The following is a 23,307-nucleotide window of genomic DNA, read 5'->3' as shown; positions in this document are numbered from 1 at the left end:
GCAAGTCGGATGAACTCAACAAAACAAAACAGTGAGCACTTGCCATGCTTTTAGTACCAGTATGTCAGGTTGCAGAGCTAAGAGCTGAGACACTGGGAAAACTGTACAGCAAGGTTTATTTTACTGCTTTTTAATGGAGTACATCTGTATACATAGATTATAACAGTCTTTATGGGATCACATATTCTTATCCTTATCTCCTCTACAGAAGTTAAGTGTTGATAAACTCACAGATTTCCAAAGAAAAATGGAAGCGTTCATGGCCCTAATTTTCATTCCTGCTTCCTTCTTCGTGATTAATTTAACCAGTGCAGTGGAGTTATTTTTGGAGACACCAAGTCAGAGAATCATTTCACACAGCTTTCATGCTGTGAGATGGAGCATTTGGGTTTGAATATGAATATGATAGTAACAACAGTAGCAGCGGGAAGCTTTATCTGCCAAAGGGAGCCAAAATGAAACAGAACTGAGAGCTCCATCAGCAGGAGTTAGTCAGTTATAGCTGTGCTGGCATAGTTCAAGTCCTTTCTTTCTCCCCACTTAATCAAGTGACAGAAAAAGTGTCCCTGCCTGCCTCAGCAGCTCAAATCCAAGCATGCTGTAAGAACATAAAGCCCTTGATAAATGTTGGCCTCTAGTAATTTGTGTCAAAAAGAACAGAGGCTCACTAACTAGCCTGGGGATCTAGAAGAGCTAATTTTGGCTGAAGACCTAAACCATAACCTAGTTTCCTAAATCTTAATCTATTTCTTTGCAAAATAATGAAAACTAGTAGAACACCAGCTAGGGTTTAGGGAGAATGGTTCTCACTGAGACAGGGAGATAAATAGTAAGCTGCTATCATGATGCTCTGAAATCCACAGAACAGGTGGGAATCCTTGCATAGCCTCCACTCACGTCACTTTTACAAACTGTCCTTGAAAAAGAGAGAAGTTCCTCTGCTCAGATACAGCTGTGCTGGAGAAGATCAAAACTAGCCATGTGAAATTGATCAGAGAAGCTGAAACAGTGCAGAAAAACCATATTGCAGTGCAGTTTGTGGGGTTTGTTTACATGAAAATCATAGTTCTAACACTTCATACTGCTCTTATGAATCACTTGTTGTAAGATCAATGTTTGCTTATATGTCTTTAAACAAAATAAGGTTAAATGGTCTTTAGATGCTTTCCTCTTCGCATTATTCTCTTCAGCCTTTGAGTGGTTTTAAGGAAAACTGGATTGTCTCATTCACCCACCTTTTTTTTTCCCTAGTTCCCCTCCTTTCCCTCCACTGGTGGCTTGCCTCCATTTCTCCCTTAACCTGTGGCTTTAGCTTATCCATTGGCTTGTTGCATGATTGTAGCCGTCTTTGAGACATCTGTTTCTCCTCTCATGGTTTTAGCATTCCCCACTTTAAGGACTCCTCCCACGATCTCACTTATGGTTCATATTGCATATTCTTCACTCTGTGCCCCTTTTGTCAGTCTCTGTCCCTTCTATCCTGTGATTTGCACTCTCTTCAAGGGATTCCTGTTGCCTCTTTTTGCCTTTTCTTTGAGAAATCCCAGAAGATTCTGACTGAGATCTTTCTCCTGCTTCTTTTTGCTGCAGTTACAAATGCATCCACAAGTTGTTAACAACTCGCTGACCGACCACCATAGGTTAAACCCTTCCATTTCTCGCCTTATCTTCTCCACCATGGAGCACAACAAAATGGACACAATGCTGAATGTCACCTTCAGTGGGGCATCTCTAGACTCCCATATTCAGTCTTCATCTGAACTTTGCAGATTCTGTCTACCAACCCCAGGGCATGTCCTTTCCTATTCATCTTCACAGATAAGATTCTTATCCTAGATGTCCTTCCACAGTTTTTGTCCTCTCTTGCACAAAAACTGTATTCACTTTTGTACAAAAAAGTGTATTTCTTACACTTTCTTTTTCTACCTATCTGCTAGTGGCCATTGTTGGTGGTGGGATATAAAAAAGGTTTTTGATTCAAACCAGATGCACAGTTTTAATACTTTCTTTGCTTTTGATATGCTCCACAAATTCTGTTTTAAATAGTTCTTCTAGCCTATTCTTTTGACCCTATTATTTCCATGTCTGTCACTTAAACTCCCATTTGAGTTTGGCCTAGCTGATACTCTCAAGTATCCCCATACTCTGTATGGGGATTCATACCTGTCTGCCTTGCTTGAAGACATGGATTCAAGCCCAGGTTCTATGTGAACTTGTCATATAAACTCTTGAGAGTTCGGACCATCCTTTTGTCCTGTGTGTGCTCTGCAATGTATACTTGCAGAGCCTAGTTCTCTGATCATTTCTCTGTAGTGATGCCCAGACAATCAGCAGAGGAATAGGAACACATGAAGAAAGTTTGGTAATTGAAGGATAATAATTAAATGCTGGCATCAAAGTGGTTCAGAAAATTATGCAAGAGCCCTACGAAGTTTGCATGTTGTCATCCTGTTTGTTTTTCTTTACACTATGCAGTGCCTAATTACTACAAGAAAAAGTGTTGTTTTCAAGATTATGCAAAGATAAGAAACCAGCAGCACTGTGACAATTCACTCTTCCAAAGTGGCAAGCTGTAGTTGCCAGGTACACAGAGCTCTGGACAGGACACTGGCAACTTAGTGACTAGGAAAATATTAGCAAGGGTAAAAAGATCTATTAGGAAGAGTAAATGGAGAATCTAAAAAAGATATCACTGTTGATATTACTCTAGATGCGAAGGACAGGTGAACACCCTAGTCAGAGTCTTGATGTCAAATAGTAAGACAAAAGCTACAAAAGAGACTTTTATAGTGAAGTTATTTTGGATGTAGTATGCAGCGGAAGTATATAAATGTGATTAAGTGCAAGTGGGTTTTGTCATCTCCCACAGCTTTATTTGCACATTTCTTAACAGGAACACAGCACTGTGGGGACATTGTGATGTGAACTGACTTCTTACTGCATTTCATAAATTGTTCTATGTGATATTTGAGACCAATGATGTCTTAGGAGCTGAATTTTCAGCGTGTATAACAGTTAACATGAATCAGGACTGTCAAACTGGGGAAGGGACCTGCTTTCTAGGTCTTGAGACCGTGTTATAATAGTAGTGTAGATTTGTTACAAGAAAGTCTAAGTGTACTTCTTACAAAGATCTGTGCCACTTAGGACAGATTGAATGAACTTCAAGTAAGTAATTTTCTTGGTGGAACTGGTGTTTCACTTAAGTCTACAGAGGAATTTTGGTGGCATCTAGAACCTGGAATGTGTTTCCAGTCAGGCTGAACTGTTCCTCTGCATTTGCGCAGCAGCTGAAGTGCTCCAGTGCCAGTGGGATTCCACATTTCCACATCCCTCAAGCATCTGTTCACCCCTGGCTGGCCAAAGTCTTTGAGGAGGCACCAAGGTCTCTTTAAGGGGCCACTTTATGCCACCATTTTCTTCAGTTTGAAGACATTGAAAACTCTTACATCAATGGAAACCTTTTTTTTTCCTTTTTCATCTCTCAACTCTTCTGATTTTTTTTTTTTTAAGTATATTAACTGAAATACAAAAATTAGAAATATAAGCTCAGAGAATAATTGAATATGGATTACTAAGAACCCTGACAACAGGATTGTCAGTGACAAAGAAAATGTTATTATGTGACTGTGTCTTGCAAGTAAATTTTTCAGCAAAATTCTAGATAATTTCAAAACCAAAACTACTTAGACATACTCATGTATTTAGCCTTTTTTAATTGTTTGGTTCTATGACTTTTTAATTCTAATTTTAGCACAAAGATCTTTGCATTTTGAAAGATTGTTTTCAATTTACTTGTATTTTGAAAAACAGGCAATATGTTTAAGGGTTATAAGTCAGGATTTTTCTCTTAGGTTTACATTTGATTGGAAAGCTAATGACAGAGTTCTGCAACCTTGGGGAATTATTCTGGCACTCCACAGACGGCTCTAGCAACAATCCGTAAGTAATAGACACACTAGTTAAATTTTCTTCTTGAATTTACATCATAACGATTTTTCTTTTGTTCTAAAGCAAATCCTGCCATCAACAAATATCACAAAAACTTTCTACCCAGGCACAATACATAGAAAAAGTACAGACTAGTGTAGATATTATGCTAAAGTTGTGAATTTTGCAAAATTAGATGTAATTTGTTACTATAACGGTATTTCTTGCAAAACAGTTTGTATGGTAAGCCACAGTATTGTAACTGCCTAGCGATACAGCTCAACAAGAACTCAAATTTTCGGGAGACTTAGCTAGAACTCAGCTTTCTTTCTGTTTTCTTATCTTGTGTTTTTTGTTATCTGGTCAAATGACAAATGACCATTCCGCTTCCTGCTTTATTCACGCCAGCTTTCAGGCACACCAGCTTTGCTTTTAGCTCCTTTTGACCACAGCTTTCTATCTAACCCTGATCTCCCACACCCTCCCCAATTATTCACTGAACAGTTAACTCTCAATGTTATCAAGGAACCTAGCTCTTCCTCAGATTTCCTATTCTTACAAGAGGTTCTATCAAGAGCTTTGCTGTGTTAGAGCTGCAGCCAGGAGAGGTGGTAGAACCAGAGCTCCAGATGTGCTCAATAATATAAGATGTCACTATGAAAAGGCCCCACTGAGTTTTAAACTAACAGGTAGAAAATGGGTCAAGGCAACAATATGGCAGAAAACAAATTAGAGCCAGGGTTACCCAGGACTTGGCACCGCTGCAAAAAAACGTTGCAGGTCTTGTTTCTGTAACAGATGTTCTGCATAAGGAAGAGTAGTTAACTATCCTGCTTTTCTAATCAGAAGATTTCTTCACTTATAGGCATCAAATTTTATAGAAGTATCAGCCAAAGTGATGTCAAAGAAAAACAAAGAGAACAATTACAGGAAAAAGTGAATTGTGGGCAAATACTGAAGGAAGTGGTTGCATTTAGGGAAGAAAACACAGACTCAAACACAGACACTAAAGCATGTAAGTGTCATGACATATAGAAGAATTTTGGTAAGTGATAATCCAGCTTTTTTTTGCCCATGTAGGAGTAGAAGCAGGCCAAGAGGGCATCTCTCAGGAAAAATAACTTCACTTTTTTCCCCCCCTTTTCTAACATCTGAAAGTCTAGTTACTCTCTGTGGGAGGCTATTCTAGGAAATGTGAAATCTCCTTCAGTGGGTGAGGAGAAAAAAACCAACCTAAACCTATTTTGGTATTTTAAGAGCAGATTCACAACAGCCACAGTTTGATTTGGTGCAGCTAAGATTTCAGTGATAATGCCCAGAGGTTCAGCCTGGCGTGACTGCCTCAACCACTGAAGCCCCACTGCTTTGGGGCATCACTGTCATTTTACCTTCCCAGGCCTCCCATCACAAACTACACAGAACTTGGAGCAGGTTTTGGTCTTCTTTTCCTCTGAAACAAAAAGCCCCTGTTGTCACAAACTGTCCACAGCGTGAATTAGAGGGGCTTCAAACTCTGTCACCAGTACAGCTAATGCGAGAATGACTGCACAAGAGAAATAAGACCAGGCTAGCCCACTGTGGTTTTCACCAGGCGAGGTTCCAGCAGCTTCCAGGAAAGCGCTCCTCCCCACTGACCAGAAGCCCCAGCTCCACTCTGGATGCACAAAAATTGTTATTTGTCATAGTACCCCGAATTCACTGAGAAAGACTCTGCTCCTAGGTAGGCAACACCCCTTCCAGTTTTCTTCTATTCAAATGTGAGCCTCTCAGACATCAGGGAGTCTAGAAATTTCTATAGTGAACAGTGCCAAAGAAACCCAGGTGTTGCACTCCTCCTGCATCTCCCTGGCCCATAAACTGAAATAAACACAGATTTCATCACAGTTAATATCATCAGCTCGTATTTCTGACCACTCCTCAGGCTCAGCTGAGACGGCAGCCTGGGTATGCAGGTTTGTGTAAGCCAAAAACACTTGCTGAATTTGTTAAGCCAGAGATACTTGTTAGGAAATGCTTGCTTAGAGTTTACAGCTAAATTGGTCCATGGAGATATATTGTTATGTGATCCAAACACGCATGATAAAGATTTGACACTCTGGTACAAATCATGGTGAGGCTCATGGCACAGCTCTGTGATGACTGTCAAGGACATCTCCCACCACCTTCCACATATTTATTTGCACAGCATTCACTAAGAGCTATCCCAGGCTGTAATCTGCAAGACCTCTTTTGTCTTTGCTTTGCATTTTTGCCCTGGATTAGTGCACCAGTGCCACAGCAAAGCATATATATCTGTATGTATGCATACAAGACGCAATGTGTCTGGCCACTGAATAATGTTTGTGGTTTAGTGACAGACCAGACCATATTTACAGCTTCTCTCTTCTTTCTTCCTTCCAGACCTCTTTCTCTGGTATATTTCTATGGTTTCTGCTTTTAAACCAAGCTCCTGTTCTCATCTGCACTTGAATACTACGACAGATAAAGTAAGGTAAAAGGAACATATTTAACTCCTGTGTGTCCTCTTCTATCAAGCACTGTCAGGGAGCTGTGGAAACTGTATTGCCTTGACGTATCCTTTAAATTCTCAACTTTGCCAAAGCTGTGCTTGCACAGTGCACAGGAAGGTTTTCTGTCTCTGAACTTTCTGTTTTACAGTTAGAACTTCTGCCTGGGAGTATCACTTCTTTGTTTGAATAAAGAACAGGAAAACTTATAAGGAACTAAAAATCCACCACTGCACAACTCCTCCCTCTTCATCTCATGATGCTTTCCAAGGGGAGAGAATTTTAAAACAATGATCTTAGATTAACCAGAGCAAAACTCTAATCTTTCCACATCAAACATGTCCTTGTCTCCACCTTCAGCAGACAGAAATAAATCAGTCATGGGACCATGTGTGCAAACAAATGGAGTGCGTTGCACGAAGCAGATCATCTGACTAGCAACACAGGAAATTTCTTCCATTCCTAATAGGAACTTACCATGATGGTTGCAAAACGTGAGTTGTTGCTGAAGTTTTACTAAAGCTGGCTCTGGAATTGCACACCACTATGAAAATACACAGTCCCAGGTTCTGACTCGGTGCTGAGGTTCATGGGACAACAGTAGAAAGACCTGAAGTTTCTTTTTCTCCTGGAAAGCACAACAGAAGTGTTTCTGAAGAGGAATGGAGACAATACCTGGTTTTGTAGTAGGGAGTTGCTGGATAGTTGCACAAACATAGTGAGGAACGCAAACCTTCCTAAGCAGAGAAAGGTAGTGAGCCCGTTGTGCTTTCTTGCAAAATTAAGTCGGTGGTTTGACCTTCTTTTTTCTGTATCCAGAGCAGAAACTTATTCTTTTAGAAGCAGGTAAAGGGGTTGGCTTCCTTAGACACAAAAGTAGCCATTCATCACCATCTACTACTGCTTGAGATGCTGTAGTTAGTCTGACTGACCTCCATCTGCTACTCCAAAAGGTCATGGGTCTGCCTGTGCCAGTCCAGTGTCACACCTGCCAGCCCTGTGTGGCTGTCTCAGATGTCCTAGGATGCCTGTTATGGAACCAGGCACACTTTTAGGGACCTGAATCCACACTCAGAGAATTTTAGAGGTGATTCAGGTCAGTGGTTTTCAGACTTAGAAACTAGGAAGCCTGAGCAGAACATCATCATTAATAGTATCCAGAGTTGAGTACCAAGCTTGAAATTTGTCATTTTCACCAGTGTAAGGACTTGGTGAAAATGGTCCTTACGTACTCGGATACTATGTGAGCTCAGTAACTGCCCAGATCATGAAATAAGGAAGGAGGTTACGTGTATTGGTGATCATGGCTGATAGTTAGTAGTTTTCACTACATTCAGTTATTTATTACCAAACTACTAATCTTTGGTGTCTCTTCCAGCCCCTTTTTTTTACACTAGGGCCTTCTCTCCTAAGTCTTCTCTCCTTCTGCTGTCCTTGATTCATTTTGTTAAAAGTTTTTTCTAGTTGGCGTACCTAATTATCACAAGTTAACTCCTTTCTCTCTTTAAGATGAGTTTTTCCTTTTCAAATCTTCTCAGTATTCTCAAGCTGCTGTCCATTTGTTCTTTTTTTTTTTTAGTGATGCAAATATTACACAAATGGATATTTTTTTCATTAATTTTCTAATAATCCTTATTTATTATACCCTTCCCTTAAATGTAGCTCCTGATTCCTCTTCCAAAATTTCTCATCCCATTGAGTGTCTTGAAATTGTTGCAGGGTTTCTGATAAATTTGCAGTCATTCAAGTCCCTTGATTTAAACTCTCCTTTATGTCCCAAGTCCACTTGAGTATTTTTTCACCTTTTTTGAGGTCCATTGCTTCTTCCTTTTCAATGTTTTCTCAATATTCTTCCTGTCACTCCATCATCTCGCTCCTTGTTCCGTTTCTCCTAGTCCCCTCTGTTGCTGCTCCTGCTGCCCCATATAGAACCCCCTCTCCACACTTAGTCTTCCTGCCACTGGCACATTTTCTCCATCCAAACCCTGCTCTCTGCTTCCCCTTGCCTGAAGTCCTTTTACTGGGTCTCGTCACCTCAAACCTCACCATATCTTTCCCAGAGCTAGTTCAAGGCTTCTGAAGAGTGTGGATGAAACAGAAGTGTGCTGTCTTAAGGACTAATGCCAACACTGCATCTCCTGTTGGCAGGAAAAGACTGGGCAAGACTGAACCTGCTGCTCCTGGTTTTACCTGAGGAGGAAGGGGGTCAAGGATGTGGATGGTGACTGCTGCTGAAAGGAGCCCCCAACTGCCACTTCTCCGCAAGCACTTTCTCCTTTTCAAGGTTTTTTTTTTTTGTCATCAGAGAAGCACTCTACTAAGTGGTCAGTGGGAACGTGTGGCTGCTGTTTCCCTTTAAGTAACTTCTAGATTAAGGTCTGAAATTAGAATCTTCTAGATTCAGTATTGAAGTTACTGTCTTCTGTTTCTGTGCCTAGCTAATGAGGTCTTTAGGGAAAATTGTGAAGGACATGTAGTCATTACCTTCCTGAGATAAGGAATTTGCAGTTGTTTCCTCTCTACTTTACTTTCAGTGCAGAGGAGTTCTCTACCTGCCTGAAGCAGGGCAGCACCGAGCAGCTACTGCTCTCTGTAGAGCTGGGCTTCTGAAAGAGCCACTCACCTCACAATACCTCATGGAAATATTTTATTTTTAAGATGTGTAGACAAATGCCCCAAACAGTTTTAGCCCATAGGAAAATTCAGGTGCATCTGATAACAAGAAGAACCTTTGCCACATGCTCTTACGGACACTTGCGAGGTGAGGGGGAGTATTTTCCCCCGACTTGCACTAGCCCCTCCGGGGAGATAACTTGTTTTATTGGTAATCTGTGGTCACTGCAGCACAGACCTCAGCTTTAGCTTCACCTTGGACTTGCCATTTCTATGTTTCTCTCTTAGGAGAATCTTATTTTCTAACTCCCTCAATTTCTTTGACACAAAGCCGCACCTTTCTGCTTTATTCCTGAACTCAGATGCCATTTGGAAATGCATAGTGTCATGCATGATTAACTTGCAATTAAACACACTAATATTAATATAAGATTTTTGTGTGTATAATATCATAAGAATAAGAAACATGAAAGTAACAGCTGCATGTACAGCATAGCTGACCTTTCTTACTAGTGTTCAGACAGTATTTACCTTGTTTTTTCCGCAGGATGTTTCTTCCACTCTGTGGTCAAGATGCCAGCGGTCACTGTATCTCACACTTGGTTTCTCTATTAAAATCTTTGTGTAGTTCTACAGCTTATTTTGATGAACTCTGTTTAAACTTCTGCATGACCAGAGAATTGCCAAGTTTTTTCTGGAGCTTTCCATGCCTTCATGACTGAGGCTGATCAAGACATCACAAACACTCATTTTCTTTTCTCAAATTCACCTACTGATTTTGAACAAAAAAGACAACAGTTCCTATAGATAATGTCTTTCTTGCCCTATGCAGTCCTGACTTATTCCTGCAGCATAGCCCAATCTATGACTTTAGTGAGGTAGATGACACATAGAAAAATAATAATGTCACATAATTGACTCTCCCCACCATCACACCTGTTTCTTTATTATACTTCATTTGCAGAAAGGGAGGAGAATTGTGATATGCCAGTAGCATGCTGTAAGTCTGGCATTTCCTAACTGCTGAGTACTTGCCATCACAAGTTACCTGCAGTTTTGTGAAACTGGGGAGGATTTGTGAAAAAGAAGGAGGAAATATCAAAATGACATCTTTTGGCATTCCCTTGTCTTCTGTGTGGATCATCAGCAAGGTGAATCCTGGAATTGCACCACACAGGTCCGATGTCACCAATACTAATGGGGTAAGTGGCAGTAGTGGTGCCAGACAGTAGTTACTGTCTTGAATGGAAATTGTAGGGGTCATTACCTTGGTGGGAGGTGTCACCAGCATGGCTTGGCAACAGGGAAATCATGACCCATCACGAGGACTTCATAGTTCAGAAAGAGTTCACCCTAGGTGTCAGAGCTGGCAGGTGAATGTGCAAACAGCATATTTTGAAATCAGGAAGACCTTTACCAGTGCCAGTACTCATGTATCTGGACTCCATTTTGACCTTGCAAGTGGGCTGTGTGCAGGGGTTCCAGATCCTTCTCCCCACCTTTAGGACTCTGTCTCTCCTGCTATTCTTGCCATTTGAATTACTGCTTTCCCCACATCTTCAAGTCCTCCCTCAATTTGCTCTCCCTCACAAACACTGCCCAGCCTAGTTCTTACCTTCTGATTTTCCAGGTCTGTGTGCTCCTCCCCAGTCCTTGGCTTCCAGCAGGGAAAGGATGAAATGCCTGGGAGAGCATCTCCCATGGAGCTGGGCACTATTTCCTTCTTTGGGGAGGAGCAGTTCTACACACGGATGTATCCTGTCCTTGTTGAATTGACAGCAGCTTCCCAGGGGTGGTGAAATGCACTATCTCACCCCCTTCTCCTTCCTGCCATGTTTCCTAAATCATGGCACAGAGACCGCAGAATTTCTTGACAAAATAGCTATACTTTAAAAAAAAAAGAAGAGGCTGGGGGAGGAAGAATGCTCTGTTTTGAAAAATCTCATTCTCAAATATTGCTGATTAACTTTCACTGAAACTTGAAAAATCAAGGTTAAAAAAAAAAGGGAAAAAAAAAACCCACAACAAAACCCAAACAACTGTATTAGAAGGCAAGTCTGCAAGTCTGGCAAGAAAAGGAATCAAACCAGGAAGCATTTTTCAAAACTATGAGCAAGAACCCTATTTGCAGAGCTTTGAGCAACTTTAAACATAAAAGTTAACTTAAAAATGTAACTATACTTACGTGTCAACTTAGCTATTGCATAGCTTCAAAGCTATTGCACAACTCAAGTGCCAATTCTGCTGATATAAGGTGACAAAAGACTCTTGCCTTTTGATGTGGACCGGGACCAGTGTATACAAACCATTTCCCATTTCCTGCCTTCACTGCATTCATGAGCTGTAAGCACAGGCCCATAGCTGACTTCACTACGGACAGGCCAGTGATAACAACAGATGAACTCGTGTATGTACTTAGCACCTCCTGTTTCAGTTGTCTGCAGGCAGCTGCATTTGAAATAAGGCTTCTTTTAAAGCCAGGCTTCTGACTTTCTCTGGAATTGGTCTGAAAGGCAAGAGACCTTGTTTTCTTTTGTCCATGGAGTTCTCATTTTTTCATGGAAAGATAACAAGAAGAACCTGTGAAGAACTGCTGAGCAAGAAGGGAAAGGATGGTAGCTATTTAATACGAGAGAGTGAAAGCGTGGAAGGAGCACTGTGTCTCTGTGTTTTGTAAGTACTCATGCTAAATTTTTTATGAGTTTTCAGATATATCCAAAGACAAGCATTCACCTTTTCCAAAATTAATAGTTCTTCCCTAATATTAACAGACTTCAAGGGGGTGTGTATATGTATTCAAGTAATGCTGCTTGCCTTAGGCTTCCTTACAGTGAGTGGTGAGAGTGTGGCATTTGCAGAAGGTGTTTTATACAACAGAGGATGGATGAACTGTAATCTGCTGATGCTGGTCTCTCTCTGCAGACAATAAGGGGAGCACAGAGAAAATAGCTTAGCCTGCCAAAACATGGTAAGAACCTTACTCAAAGTTACTGCCTCTGTAATGATGAGTAAATAGCATTTAGACCCTGAAAAGTCTCGCAGTAGGTCTTCATAGGCTTTCTATCTGATGAAAGTTTAGCCTTGTGCTTCAAAGTAATAATAGCTGATGTAAGAACATAAACTGAGACAGAAAGCTATTAAGTCCTATTTGAATTCATATTACAAGATGGGCATAGAAAATTGCTACTTCTAGTCTTCAACTTTAATTACTACAATTAAAATTTTATTTTCTTTTCCTGTAGGGAATAGCATTTTTATTTCCCTTTCAAGAAACCTGTTTTACACTTTTCATATACAATTGATCTGTTTGTAATGCATTTAAAGTTTATAAATTAGTAACTCTGAGTCTTTCTTTGTTTGACCCTATGAGATTTTACACTCTCCTTGAGGATGTGTTCGAGTGTGACATGAAAATTTTTTAACACCACTTCTAACTAATTGGAAAATATCAGAAAATGTTTTTACAAATAATAAAAAATGTGTTTCTTTTGCAATAAATTAAAGGAGAAGGGAGAAAAAGAGAGAGGGAAATGGAGTACTCTGGTGTTGGTGGGGAGAAGTAAGGAGGTCAGTGAAATGACAAGAGAGATAAGGAGAAGAGAAATGGCAACTGGGGGGACAAACAGAGCTCTGAGGGAAGGTGCTGCAGGAACCTGCTTTCAGTATGGCGTGGAAGGAGACAATGTAGTGGGTGCAAGGAGGGCAGGTCACGCATACCCTGTCAGAAGGGACAAATGGGGATCCTGGCACAGAGGAAGAATGGCGATACTAGTCCCCAACACGGGAAGATGGCTGTTGAGATTGCATGCAGTAGAGGTAGACAACAAAGTGAAAGCCTACTTAGGTGCATGCAATGAGTTTGAACTACTGATGTAGCAGACCGAACATTTACAGAGGACATTGTGGACAGGTGCAAGTTGCAAAAAAGGTTGTCTGGTGCCATGCTAACACACTAACACAGTTGCTTTCCCTTTCTTCTTTTTTTTTTTTTTTTTTTTTTTTTTTTAAGGGCAAAGCAGATCTACCTTGTGATATTGATAGCTTGCAGACTTGTTTTTGTCCATCATCAGTGGATTTGAAAAAGCATGTGACTTCCAGCTAGCCTCTCTGGGTTTTTAGTGTTAAAAACTCTTAAAAACTATAGTGTTTAGTGTATTGGACTTTAACTTGCTCATTAACAAATGTAACAGTTAAACTGTAGGCGTGCCAGCAATGGTATAACTGATAATGGCTTACAGAGGTGAAAGCAAGGGTTGTCATCTTCAGATAGCAAATGGGATGGATGGCAATAGTGTATTGGCTCCAAATTGCCTCAGAGACTGGACTGTCTGTCAGTGGTTGCCTACGCAGAGGAAAGCTGTCTTAAAACCGGGGGCAATGAACGCTGGAACTCTCAGTGCTGTTTCAAGACAACTTTTGGATTAAGATTGCATCTTAAAGCATTGCTTAGCATCTAACATGGTTGATGCACAAATTTATGCACGCCTCTCAAATTAGCTCATCCATGGGCAAAGATGTTTAAAGAATGAACACCCACATTTATAAAATACTCTTAAGCCAGGAACATGTTGGTTTCCATGGGCATCTCAGGAGAAAAAAAAAAACAGAAGATGCATCCCTGGGATGCAACTCTTTGAATCAAAGTAAATCTATTCTAACTGGAAGTCTTATCCTGCTCACAGTCCATAGTAACTTTTTTTCAGAACAAAGTAGTTTATTTCCAGAGTAATTATTCATTTATGCACAAGTCCCCTAAGCCAGGTTTTCACCCTAAGATCCTCTCTCTGATGACAGCTCAATTCATGTAGCTACAGCTGAAATCCTTCTGAGGAACCTGCATTCCAGTTAAAGGACATGGTTTTCAAATACTGCTTCACCTCCCCTTATTTGTGGTTTACGTATCTTTGCAACTTTACTGCCTTTTCTGATCATGCTCATGATCTCCAGTTCATCTTCTGAATAGCTGCCATTGCATTATTTGATAAAACTTTTATTTCTGTTAACAAAATATACCCAGAGCCATCAGTAGCCTGCATATTATTAAAAATAATAATAATTAAAATGCAAAGGGGAGAATGCAAAGGAAGAATAATTTTCATAGAAGTAGGACCTGTGCAGTCATTTCCTGGGTGCTGGTGACTGGAGGCCATTTTCTGCTAACATCTCTCCATGAATTCAACAGTCTTCTTGTGATACAACTGCAAAATGAAGTTTAGGGAGGTATCACACGTGAGGAGGATAAGAAGACAGATGAGAGGATGGGAAGTCTGTGGAATTAAATTACTGTTATAGAAAAGGTCTGTGTTAGTTCATAAGTTCTTTGAAACCCCAAGAGTAATCTTATATTTCAAGATGTGAAACATTCTCTCATTTTGCAAACTCTAGGCTCCCTTCTGTTTTGCTTTTCTGTCTCTGCCTCACTCAATTTTACTGCACAACCTCTCCTGTCTTTAACACTACCTGCTGTTTGCAGACATTTCTAGGCTCACACTTTGTTAAAAATGTGGTGTCTTTTCTTTCCACCACAGCATCTGTTTTCCACAGCAGCGCTCAGAGACTCAGCCCACTGTTAAGTGCCTAGTATTACACATGCTCTTCAGTATATGTCCAGTATCATATACATTTCTAGCTGTACTACGGTCAAAAAAAACATATTCTAGGTTCAAGTAGCCTGGTGCATGAACACATCTGGAATACCTGAAGGTGCAGACAGCTCATGGGGTCACTGTGTGGGGCAGCATGGAGGGAATAAAAGTATGAATTTGTGGTGCCGCAATTACTTGAAGGCTCCCACAAGGAAAGCAGATTACATGAAAAACATTCTGCAACTTCACGCTCCTGTGTATGCTGTGGCAACCTCCTCACCTCTTCTGTTCTTCAGAGGAATGTCAGTAGATCTCATGTGAAAAGTGAACTGCAAGAATCATTCTTTACCACTACTTAAATTAATCTGGTTCTCTTTCTCTTCCTCCTTCTCCCCTTACACCCTTCCCAACTTCTGTTAATACGACAGATGACATTCGCAAAGACAATCTTTCAGAGCTCTATGCCAATGTGCTTGTTCCCATACAGCATTGCAGTCTTGTGTCATATCCCAAGTGAATCTCTCACCCTTGTTCTCAGGTGTAGATTCATCTTTTTGACTGCTTCTCTTATGGATGTGGTAGTTAGTTGGAAGCCAGCCCATTTTCCCCTGGAGTATGACTTCAGGGATAGATGGGCACATCACTTTTGTCTTTGTAGCTATTTAGGCCTTCCTTATAGCTCCATTTTTGAAGGAGGGGTACATGTTAGCACTGTCTTTCCATTGTGGAAATGTTGTCTGATGATTAGTCCAACGTGGTGTAAAGGCTGAGAGTCAACCAGGCCACGGCTCTCCTTCTCCTCACTGCTGATGGAGATACTGAAGTTCTCAATGATGGGTGTGCCAGTACTTCGCCTGCAGTTTATTCTCATCTTGACAACTGCACAAAGTGGTTTCTAGTGCCGTGGAGCAATTCTGCTGCTGGGGAGCAAGGACATAGGCATCCTGTGGAAGTAAGGACTCTTCTCTTACGTGGCACCTGCAGTGGAGTTCCAGGCTGTATTTTGTGTTTTACTGCCTCGGAATAAGTAATACACATTCTCAGTGACATCCAGCCCTTTCTGTATGTATAAATTCAAATAATTTTCATTGCTTTGACTTCCCAGAACTATTTTATTAAGGCTGTAGCAGCACAAAACTCAGCACAGGAAATGCACCTAAGAAGCCAGAAGAAAGCTCAGGCAGTTAGCTGATGTGCAGGTGAGCTAGCTGGACATGCTTTATCAAGATCTATGCTAAGCAAAGTGCAGTCACTGCAGATTGAACAGAGCATTCTTGGCTACCAGATCTGCGCAGCGATGCATAGGGGTGTAGGTCTGAATAAGTAAGGTATGATAAAGTAATATTTGGGTTTCTGAGGCTTAAGGAACAAAAGGCATGAATAATTTTGGCTAACAGAAGATTAAACATATGATTTAGAGCATCTCAAGTATTTTGAAGGCTCCAATATATGAAACAAAAGGAAAAGCAAAGGCTCCAAATACATGAATCAAATGGAAAAATGAATGCGCATATATATATATGTATGTTATTTAGCATCAGGAATTCCTTTAGATTTGTTTCTTTGTTTTTAGTCTTTTGTTGTATTGCTATTTACTTTAAGATACAGACAAACAAGCAAAACCAAAACCTGGCTGTCAAGATCAGCTGTAGCAGTCTAAGCAAGTTGCAGTGGTCTGATGGTTGATGAAAAGCATAATGAATACAACAATGTTTTTCGCAGCTTTGAAAATCTCATCTACACTTACCGTATCTTCAGGGAACACCAAGGATATTTTAGAATACAGGTGAGTAACTCTCGTTTCATCCGTAAAGATTGCACTAAAGACCACTGTCCTGATTTAAAAAATTAATATACATGAACACATTACCTCAGAAAATATTTCCAAGTTTGCTTTCCTCTCTACTCAATGATTGACTTTTTAATGTTGTATTTATTGCATATGAGCTCAGAAGTAGCTATTTTCTTTTTAGAAATCCCTTATAACCTAAGTGGATCTGTTATTTGTTGACCAGCTGCTTTCTGATTTGACCCTTTCTTTTTCATAGCATTGAAGAAAAATCTATCACTTTCATTGCATGCTCCTGTTCCTAATTAGCTATTTTTTTATTATTATTTTTTGAAAGCTCTGCCATGCACTCAGCATCCTGTAGGGGTTTTGAATATCGGAGAATCTTTTTGATTTAAAGAGACTTATCTATAATTCTATGTGATTCTGGGGCACGTGAAGTGATGACCCTGGATAATGCTGCTCATTACTTGAATAAGCGAAAGAGCAGACTGGATCAATCAAATCCCTAGGCAAGGTGAGAGGACACTTAAAAAGCTGTTTCACTCTGTTTGTAGTAGGGCAGTCAACAGGACTGCCGACAATTAAGTAGCATTTAAGTGGAATGAGGAGCTCACTCCATAAAGGACACACTAAGCTCCCATATGCCAGTAATTTCTTACTTATTAGTGGTTTGGGCTGAGTACAAAAGACACAATTTCCCATGAAGAACTGAATGGTTTTTTGACAAAATTTTGGACTATAGCCACTCTTCCGGGTTTTGCTGTCGTGCCTATCAGCAGGTAATAACTCAACACTTTCCACTTCTTCAAACCCAATTTTCCTTACGAGTTTTTGCCAAGAATGTGAAAGAAGAGTACTGTTCTTCAAATATTTAAGTCAGATTGTTTTGGCTCTCTAAAATAATATATTGAAATAATATATTGATGGTGGAAGGGAGATTGTTTAGGTGTTTTTAAGGGCCAGATTCATCCATGAACTTTCTAGAGAATGGTAGGTTGACCCCGACCAGCAGCTAAGCACCCACACAGTTGCTCTCTCACTTCCCACCTTCACAGGACATGCTGGAGGTAAGAGAACATGAAGAGAAAAAATGAGGAAACTCCTAGATCAAGATAAAAGTCATTTTAATAGGTGAAGCAAAGTTGAGCACGCAAGCAAAGCAGAGAAGGAGTTTGAGCACTACTTTCCATTGGGAGGCAGACGTTTAGCCACCTAAAGCAGGAAAGCAGGGCCTAATGGTTATTTGGGAATACAAGTGCCATAACCATGAACATCCCCACTTCCCTCAGCTTTTATTGATGAGCACAATGTTATATGGGATAGGACATCTCTCTGGTCAATTCAGGTCCACTGTCCTGGCCACCTCCCCTCTCAGCCTACTCGCTAGGGCAGCAGCACAGGCCAAAGATACAACCTCAAGGCTGCGCAAGCACTGTTCAGCAACAGCCAAAACAGGTGTGATATCAACGCTGGTTTAGTCACAAATCCAAAATACAGCACTATACTGGCTGCTATGAAGAAAGTTAGCTCCATCCCAGCCAGACCCAGGACACAGAGGCAGTGGCACCCAGTCCCACCCAGGGAAGATAAAGGATGCAGAACAAACTAAATAAAGGCGTGTTTCTTTGTCAGATAGCAAGTGAAGTGAAACCGAAGCCCTATTCACTCTTAATGAATCTAGTAGTAGGACGCTCACTGTGCGTAGAGCTGACTGATGTTCTGACTGTCTGTCACTCTCCTGAAGTCACCAGTGTAGCGAAGCGCACAGATCACTGCGGGGCTGTGCCGTGGAAGCAGTTCCATACAGCTGTATGAAATCACACCTTAAAAAGCAGTTCGTGAGAACGCTGTTCCCCCGCTTAGGAGTGCCACCCTCCATGCTTGGCCTCACGAGCCTCCAATGCAAGTCACAAATCTGAAACAAATAATAAGCTTGTGCCTAAAAGTGAAAGCTGGTGCTGGAGAATTTCATATGGATCCTCAGACATGTCCACTGCCTCTGCAGTTGTCCTTTGCTTGACAGTGCTGACAATTTGTAAAACATCAGGCTTGTGCTTGTCACACAGTTGTTTAAATCCAACATTCCAAGTGAGAACTAAATATGCTGCCCCTAAACTTGTGCTCGAACACCACAGGGAAGTCTGTAATGCTGTCACTCTTCGACACTCTGCTGTAGTGGATTGCCGCAGCACACTTCTGAGCCAATATTTTAAACTGATGGTTTTGTTTTTTTTTTTAAAAGATGGTGAGGGAGGTTACACTTAGTGCCATAACCACACCACCAAACAGGTGTCCCTGATGTTTTAAGGACAGCACAATATTCTGTCACCAAATCTGTTTTCAAAACAGCTCCTTGGTAAGCAAGAAACAACTTACCGTTCCTTTAATTTAGGGAACCCTATGTGAAGGGCAATTGCAAACAAACTTTATTTTCCTTTCCTTGCAGACTGCTGAAGGTGTTCCAGAGAGGATCTTCAGAACATTAAAGGACCTAATATACACTTATGAGAAGCCAAATCAAGGACTAATAACAAACCTTCGCTACCCGGTAGAGAAATCAAAGGCATCACAAAGAAGCCAGAGGTTCAAGTCAGGAAAGGATGAAATTTATGATGGTGAGAAATTTAGCTCTTTGTGGTTTGGGTTGGTTTTTTTTGTTTAAGATGACTGCATTGACAGGTCTGTGGTGAATAGTTGCTACTGAGAATAGTTGCTGAGACCAGCTTGCATGGATAGAAATTCAACATCCTTCTCTCTTATGTTCACTGGAAAAGAGTTATTCCCAGCGCACAAATTACAGAGTCTCAACAACTACAAGTTAACAAGTTAAAATTGCAAGAGATCCAGAAGGCGAAGCACGATGTTGCCCACAGCTCACTCCTTCATGGGTGTTGATGCTTCTAGGCTAGGGAAGGCTGAGGACCAGTTTTACCTAATGTGCTTCTGCCAACCTGCCAGGCCCCTGCACTGCCCTGGGAGCTGAGGCTGTCCTTTACCTTCATGTCCAGGTTGAAAGCTGTTTTTATACCAAGATCTAACTAGGTTATTTTTGAGATGCTAGGGAAAAAAAGGGAAAAGGGAAAAAAAAATTAATAATCCAGCCAGCTTGTGGTTTGCTGTGATTTGTATTAAAACATGATTAATTTTTTTAAATTAGTGCATTGAAAATAGAAAACCTTGTGCTCAGAATCACTGCTTTGGAACCAGCGAGTTCAGTCTCTGGTTGATCTCCTGCTAACTTATACTCACAAGTCCCAGGTATAAGATAAGCATGCATTGTTTCTACCTTAGTTGGGAGGAGAGCTTCTCTGTTGGGTATTTATTTAGAGAAGAAAGACTGTGCGATGCTATAGTCATCAGCTGTTGATCTGATTTACTGAGTAGGGACAATTTCCAACATTTGACTATTTCTCAGGAAGAAGGGGTCTCACGTGGATACAACTGTTTAATACAATAATTTACAGAGTTCGGTGGCTCAGAAAGGACAACACCGGCTTTGCCTCCATATGGGCACCTGGAGGGCCCAGCCCATAGGATAAGGGGGCTAAATGTTGGCCCTGCAGTAGCAGAGAGAGCACTGAAAAAACGAACTGGGTTGTTGATACCTGCCCAGCAACATGGCCACGGGCCATCTGCTTACCCTGGGCTTTCAGAGGAGCCATGTGTAATGACTTTTTTTTTTTTTTTTTTTCTTTAATTGATTTCTTTACAGAAATTGCTGACAGTGATTACGTCGCTGTCTTACCCTAAATGATGTGACCCTGACGGTTTGGGAAGCTGCCGTTCCAGGCTGTGCCACAGCACAAGGGATCAGCTGGGGAGAGCTGCTAGCTGGGCGTCCTCCGCTGTGGATCTGTACATCGGGAACTGGCACCTTTGGCAGACTGGCAGAGCAGCTGTATTTTCTCCCAGCAGATCCGGTATAAGCTAAGATATATTTTTGTTCAGCAATAAAAGAGTTAATTTTTATAAGACAGATGCACGTAAATACATATATATGGGAGGGGGAAGGGTATCTGTGTGCACATCTGTGTATTTTTGTTTTAGTCAGCAAACTGTCCAAGTTGTCTACTGCTAAAATGAAAAAAACTATTAGAAAGGAGCAATATAAATACAATAAATGAATATGCATATAGCAGTATGGCAGAAGTGATGTATGTTGGTAAAAATGATGCATAATAAAAATTCTATTGGATCATACGAAGCTCAAAAGCCTCTAAACTCTGTAATTTTGTGCACGATTCGTGTTACCTCATTATTGGGTAAGGGGATAGTATTTCAGCTATGTAAAGGAACACCAGTATTATCCTGTAGTTTGGAATAATCTAAATTAAAACAAAAAGGCTTTGCTAAATCCATGCTGTAAAGGATTAATCAACAACATGAAAATGCTTTGAAATAGTTTCCATATCGGTGAATGTTTCTGGTAGGTTACAAGAGGAGTGCAAGTTCTACGTGCATGTTGGTATGAACACATGCTTTTTTTCTTTTTTAAGAGACAGTGTACAAATGAGACTGTTTACTACATTGCATTTGCTACTGCCGTTAGCTCTGTACTGTAATGTATATAGCTTTTGTTATTTTTTCAACGTAAGAACTTGCTTTAATCTTACCCCTCATTTTAAATATTTAATATATACTTTTATTCTGAAGGTGGCCTGCAACAAGCAGCCCAAGCCAGAACTGCAATGTATGTCCTGATACTCCATCCCTAGTACCAACTCCCTCTCCATTTGTGATCTTAAGGAAGACATTTTTATTGACTGTATGTTTGTTTAAGATCTTTCACAAATTATATATGTATTTTTATGGGTAATACTAGTTAGATTTCTTTCCTATTATACCGGTATTTGGCATACATATATATACATATATACTGGTATATATTACCAGTATTCGTTAAAGAGCTTTTAGATCATTCAGTGTTTGGACATCGTTATGAATTGACAACAGTTTTCGGTGCCAGGCTCAAATGGTACTTGTATCACAAAGGAAAAAATAAGAATATTAATTACCTCTGGCATTGCCAACAGCATATCCTCAGGTAACAGAAGACTTGTCTGGCCGACAATCAGTCGTTGTGGGTTTCTCAAGGGGTAACACTCATCCCTGGAGTCACCGTGCCGGGAGATCTCTCCAAGAGGTGCAGGCGTGGGGGTGAGGGAGAGGGTCTAGCGGTGGCCTTGGCAGAGGGAGGGTTAGGGCTGGACTCGATGAGCGGCAGGGTCTTCCCCAGCCGCAATGAGTCCCTGCTTGCCAAGGGTGTGAGCTTTTCCCAGGCGGAGGCAGGCAGGCAGGGAGCTGGTTTGCGTTGTGTAGTGGGCAGGAGGCGGAGGAGGGGCGGGAGGCGGGTGCGGGTGGGTCGGGGTCGGGGCGTGGGGGGAGCAGAGCGGGGTGCGGGGCGGTGGGGGTGGTGCGGGGGGTCGGGGCGGGGGAGGCGGTGGCGGGGGGGGGGGCGGCGCGGGGCGCTGTGCGGGCTGTAGGGGGCGCTGTGCGCGCCGAACGCGGGTGGGTTCCCCGTAGCCGAGAGGGCTGGCCGCTTGACAGGGGTCCAGGGGAGAATCGGGTTCGAGTCCCACCGCCGCCTTTTCCACCCCGACCCGACCACAACCTCCCTCCGCACGCTCCCTTCTTTTTCACACACACCACCACCACACTGCCCTTCTCGCCCACAACCACGCACTGCTCGCTCACCCTCAACTTCTGCTCCAGGACACCACCGCTCCCACCTCTCTCTCTACGCCCCTGCTCTCCACCGCCTCACACCCCAACCTGCACTGGGGTGGGGGCTTAGGCCTCCCTGCGGGCACCTCCCTGCCCTGGCCCTTGGGGAACTGCACCAGCTTCCTCTCCGAACAACTCTCCAGCCTCTCCAGCTCTCACTCCATGGCAGCACAGCCGCCTGCTGCGTCACACACCCCTCCCGGCTCTGTGCCATCAGCAAACTTGCGGAGGGGACGCTTTCTCCCCTCATCCACGTCACTCATGAAGACAGTCGCTCAGGAGACAGTCCTGAAGGGCAAAGGTGCCCAGGAAGGCTGGTCATACCCCAAGGAGGCACTCTTAAAAGCACACCAGGCGTCCATCCCCACGTCCCGAAAAACGAGCGGATAGGGAAGAAGACGGGATGCACCCGCGAGTGCTGAGAGAGCTGGCAGATGGTACTGCTGGGCCACTCTCCATCATCTTTGAAAGGTCCTGAAGAACAGGAGAGGTGCCCGAGGACTGGAGGAAAGCCATTGTCATCCCAATCTTCAAAAACGGCAAGAAGGACAACCCGGGAAACTACAGGCCGGACATCCTCACCTCCATCCCTGGAAAGATGATGGAATGGCTCGTTCTGGGCATCGTCTCAAAGCATCTGGAGGAAAAGAAAGCTATCAGAAGTAGTCAGCATGGATTGCCAGGGGGAAATCACGTCTGACTAACCTGATACCCTTCTACAATGGCATGACTGGATAGATAGATGAGGGAAGGGCAGTGGATGTTGTCCACCTTGACATCAGCAAGGCTTTGGACACAGCCTCCCGCAGCGTCCTCATAGGTAAGCTTAGGAAGTGTGGATTAGATGAATGGAGAGTGAGGTGGATTGAAAACTGGCTGAAAGACAGACCTCAGAGGGTCATGATTAGTGGCATGGAATCTAGTTGGAGGTCCGTGGCTGCAGTCCTCCTCAATATATTCATCCATGACCTGGATGAAGGGATGGAAGGTACCCTCAGCAAGTTTGCTGGTGATACAAAACTGGGAGGGGTGGCTGACACACCAGAAGGCTGTGCCACCATCCAGCGAGACCTGGAGAGGCTGGAGAGTAGGGCAGAGAGGAACCTGATGAGGTTAAACAAGGGCAAGTGTAGGGTGCTGTACCTGGGGAGGAATA

General features: G+C 42.2%; 1 protein-coding gene across 1 annotated transcript; it reads left to right on the top strand.

Annotated features, from left to right (window-relative positions):
* Positions 1 to 11,589: 11,589 nt before the first annotated feature.
* SH2D1B (SH2 domain containing 1B) lies at positions 11,590 to 20,626 on the top strand. The gene is made up of 4 exons (XM_074156116.1): positions 11,590 to 11,723; positions 16,358 to 16,421; positions 18,874 to 19,042; positions 20,140 to 20,626. Exons 1-4 carry the CDS (start codon positions 11,590 to 11,592, stop codon positions 20,175 to 20,177), a joined length of 405 nt encoding a protein of 134 aa, XP_074012217.1. The 3' UTR covers positions 20,178 to 20,626.
* The last annotated feature ends 2,681 nt before the right edge of the window (positions 20,627 to 23,307 follow it).

The sequence above is a fragment of the Numenius arquata genome, chromosome 1 (genome assembly GCF_964106895.1).
Source record: "Numenius arquata chromosome 1, bNumArq3.hap1.1, whole genome shotgun sequence".
Lineage (NCBI taxonomy): Eukaryota > Metazoa > Chordata > Aves > Charadriiformes > Scolopacidae > Numenius > Numenius arquata.
This window is presented reverse-complemented; position numbering and strand designations above follow the sequence as displayed.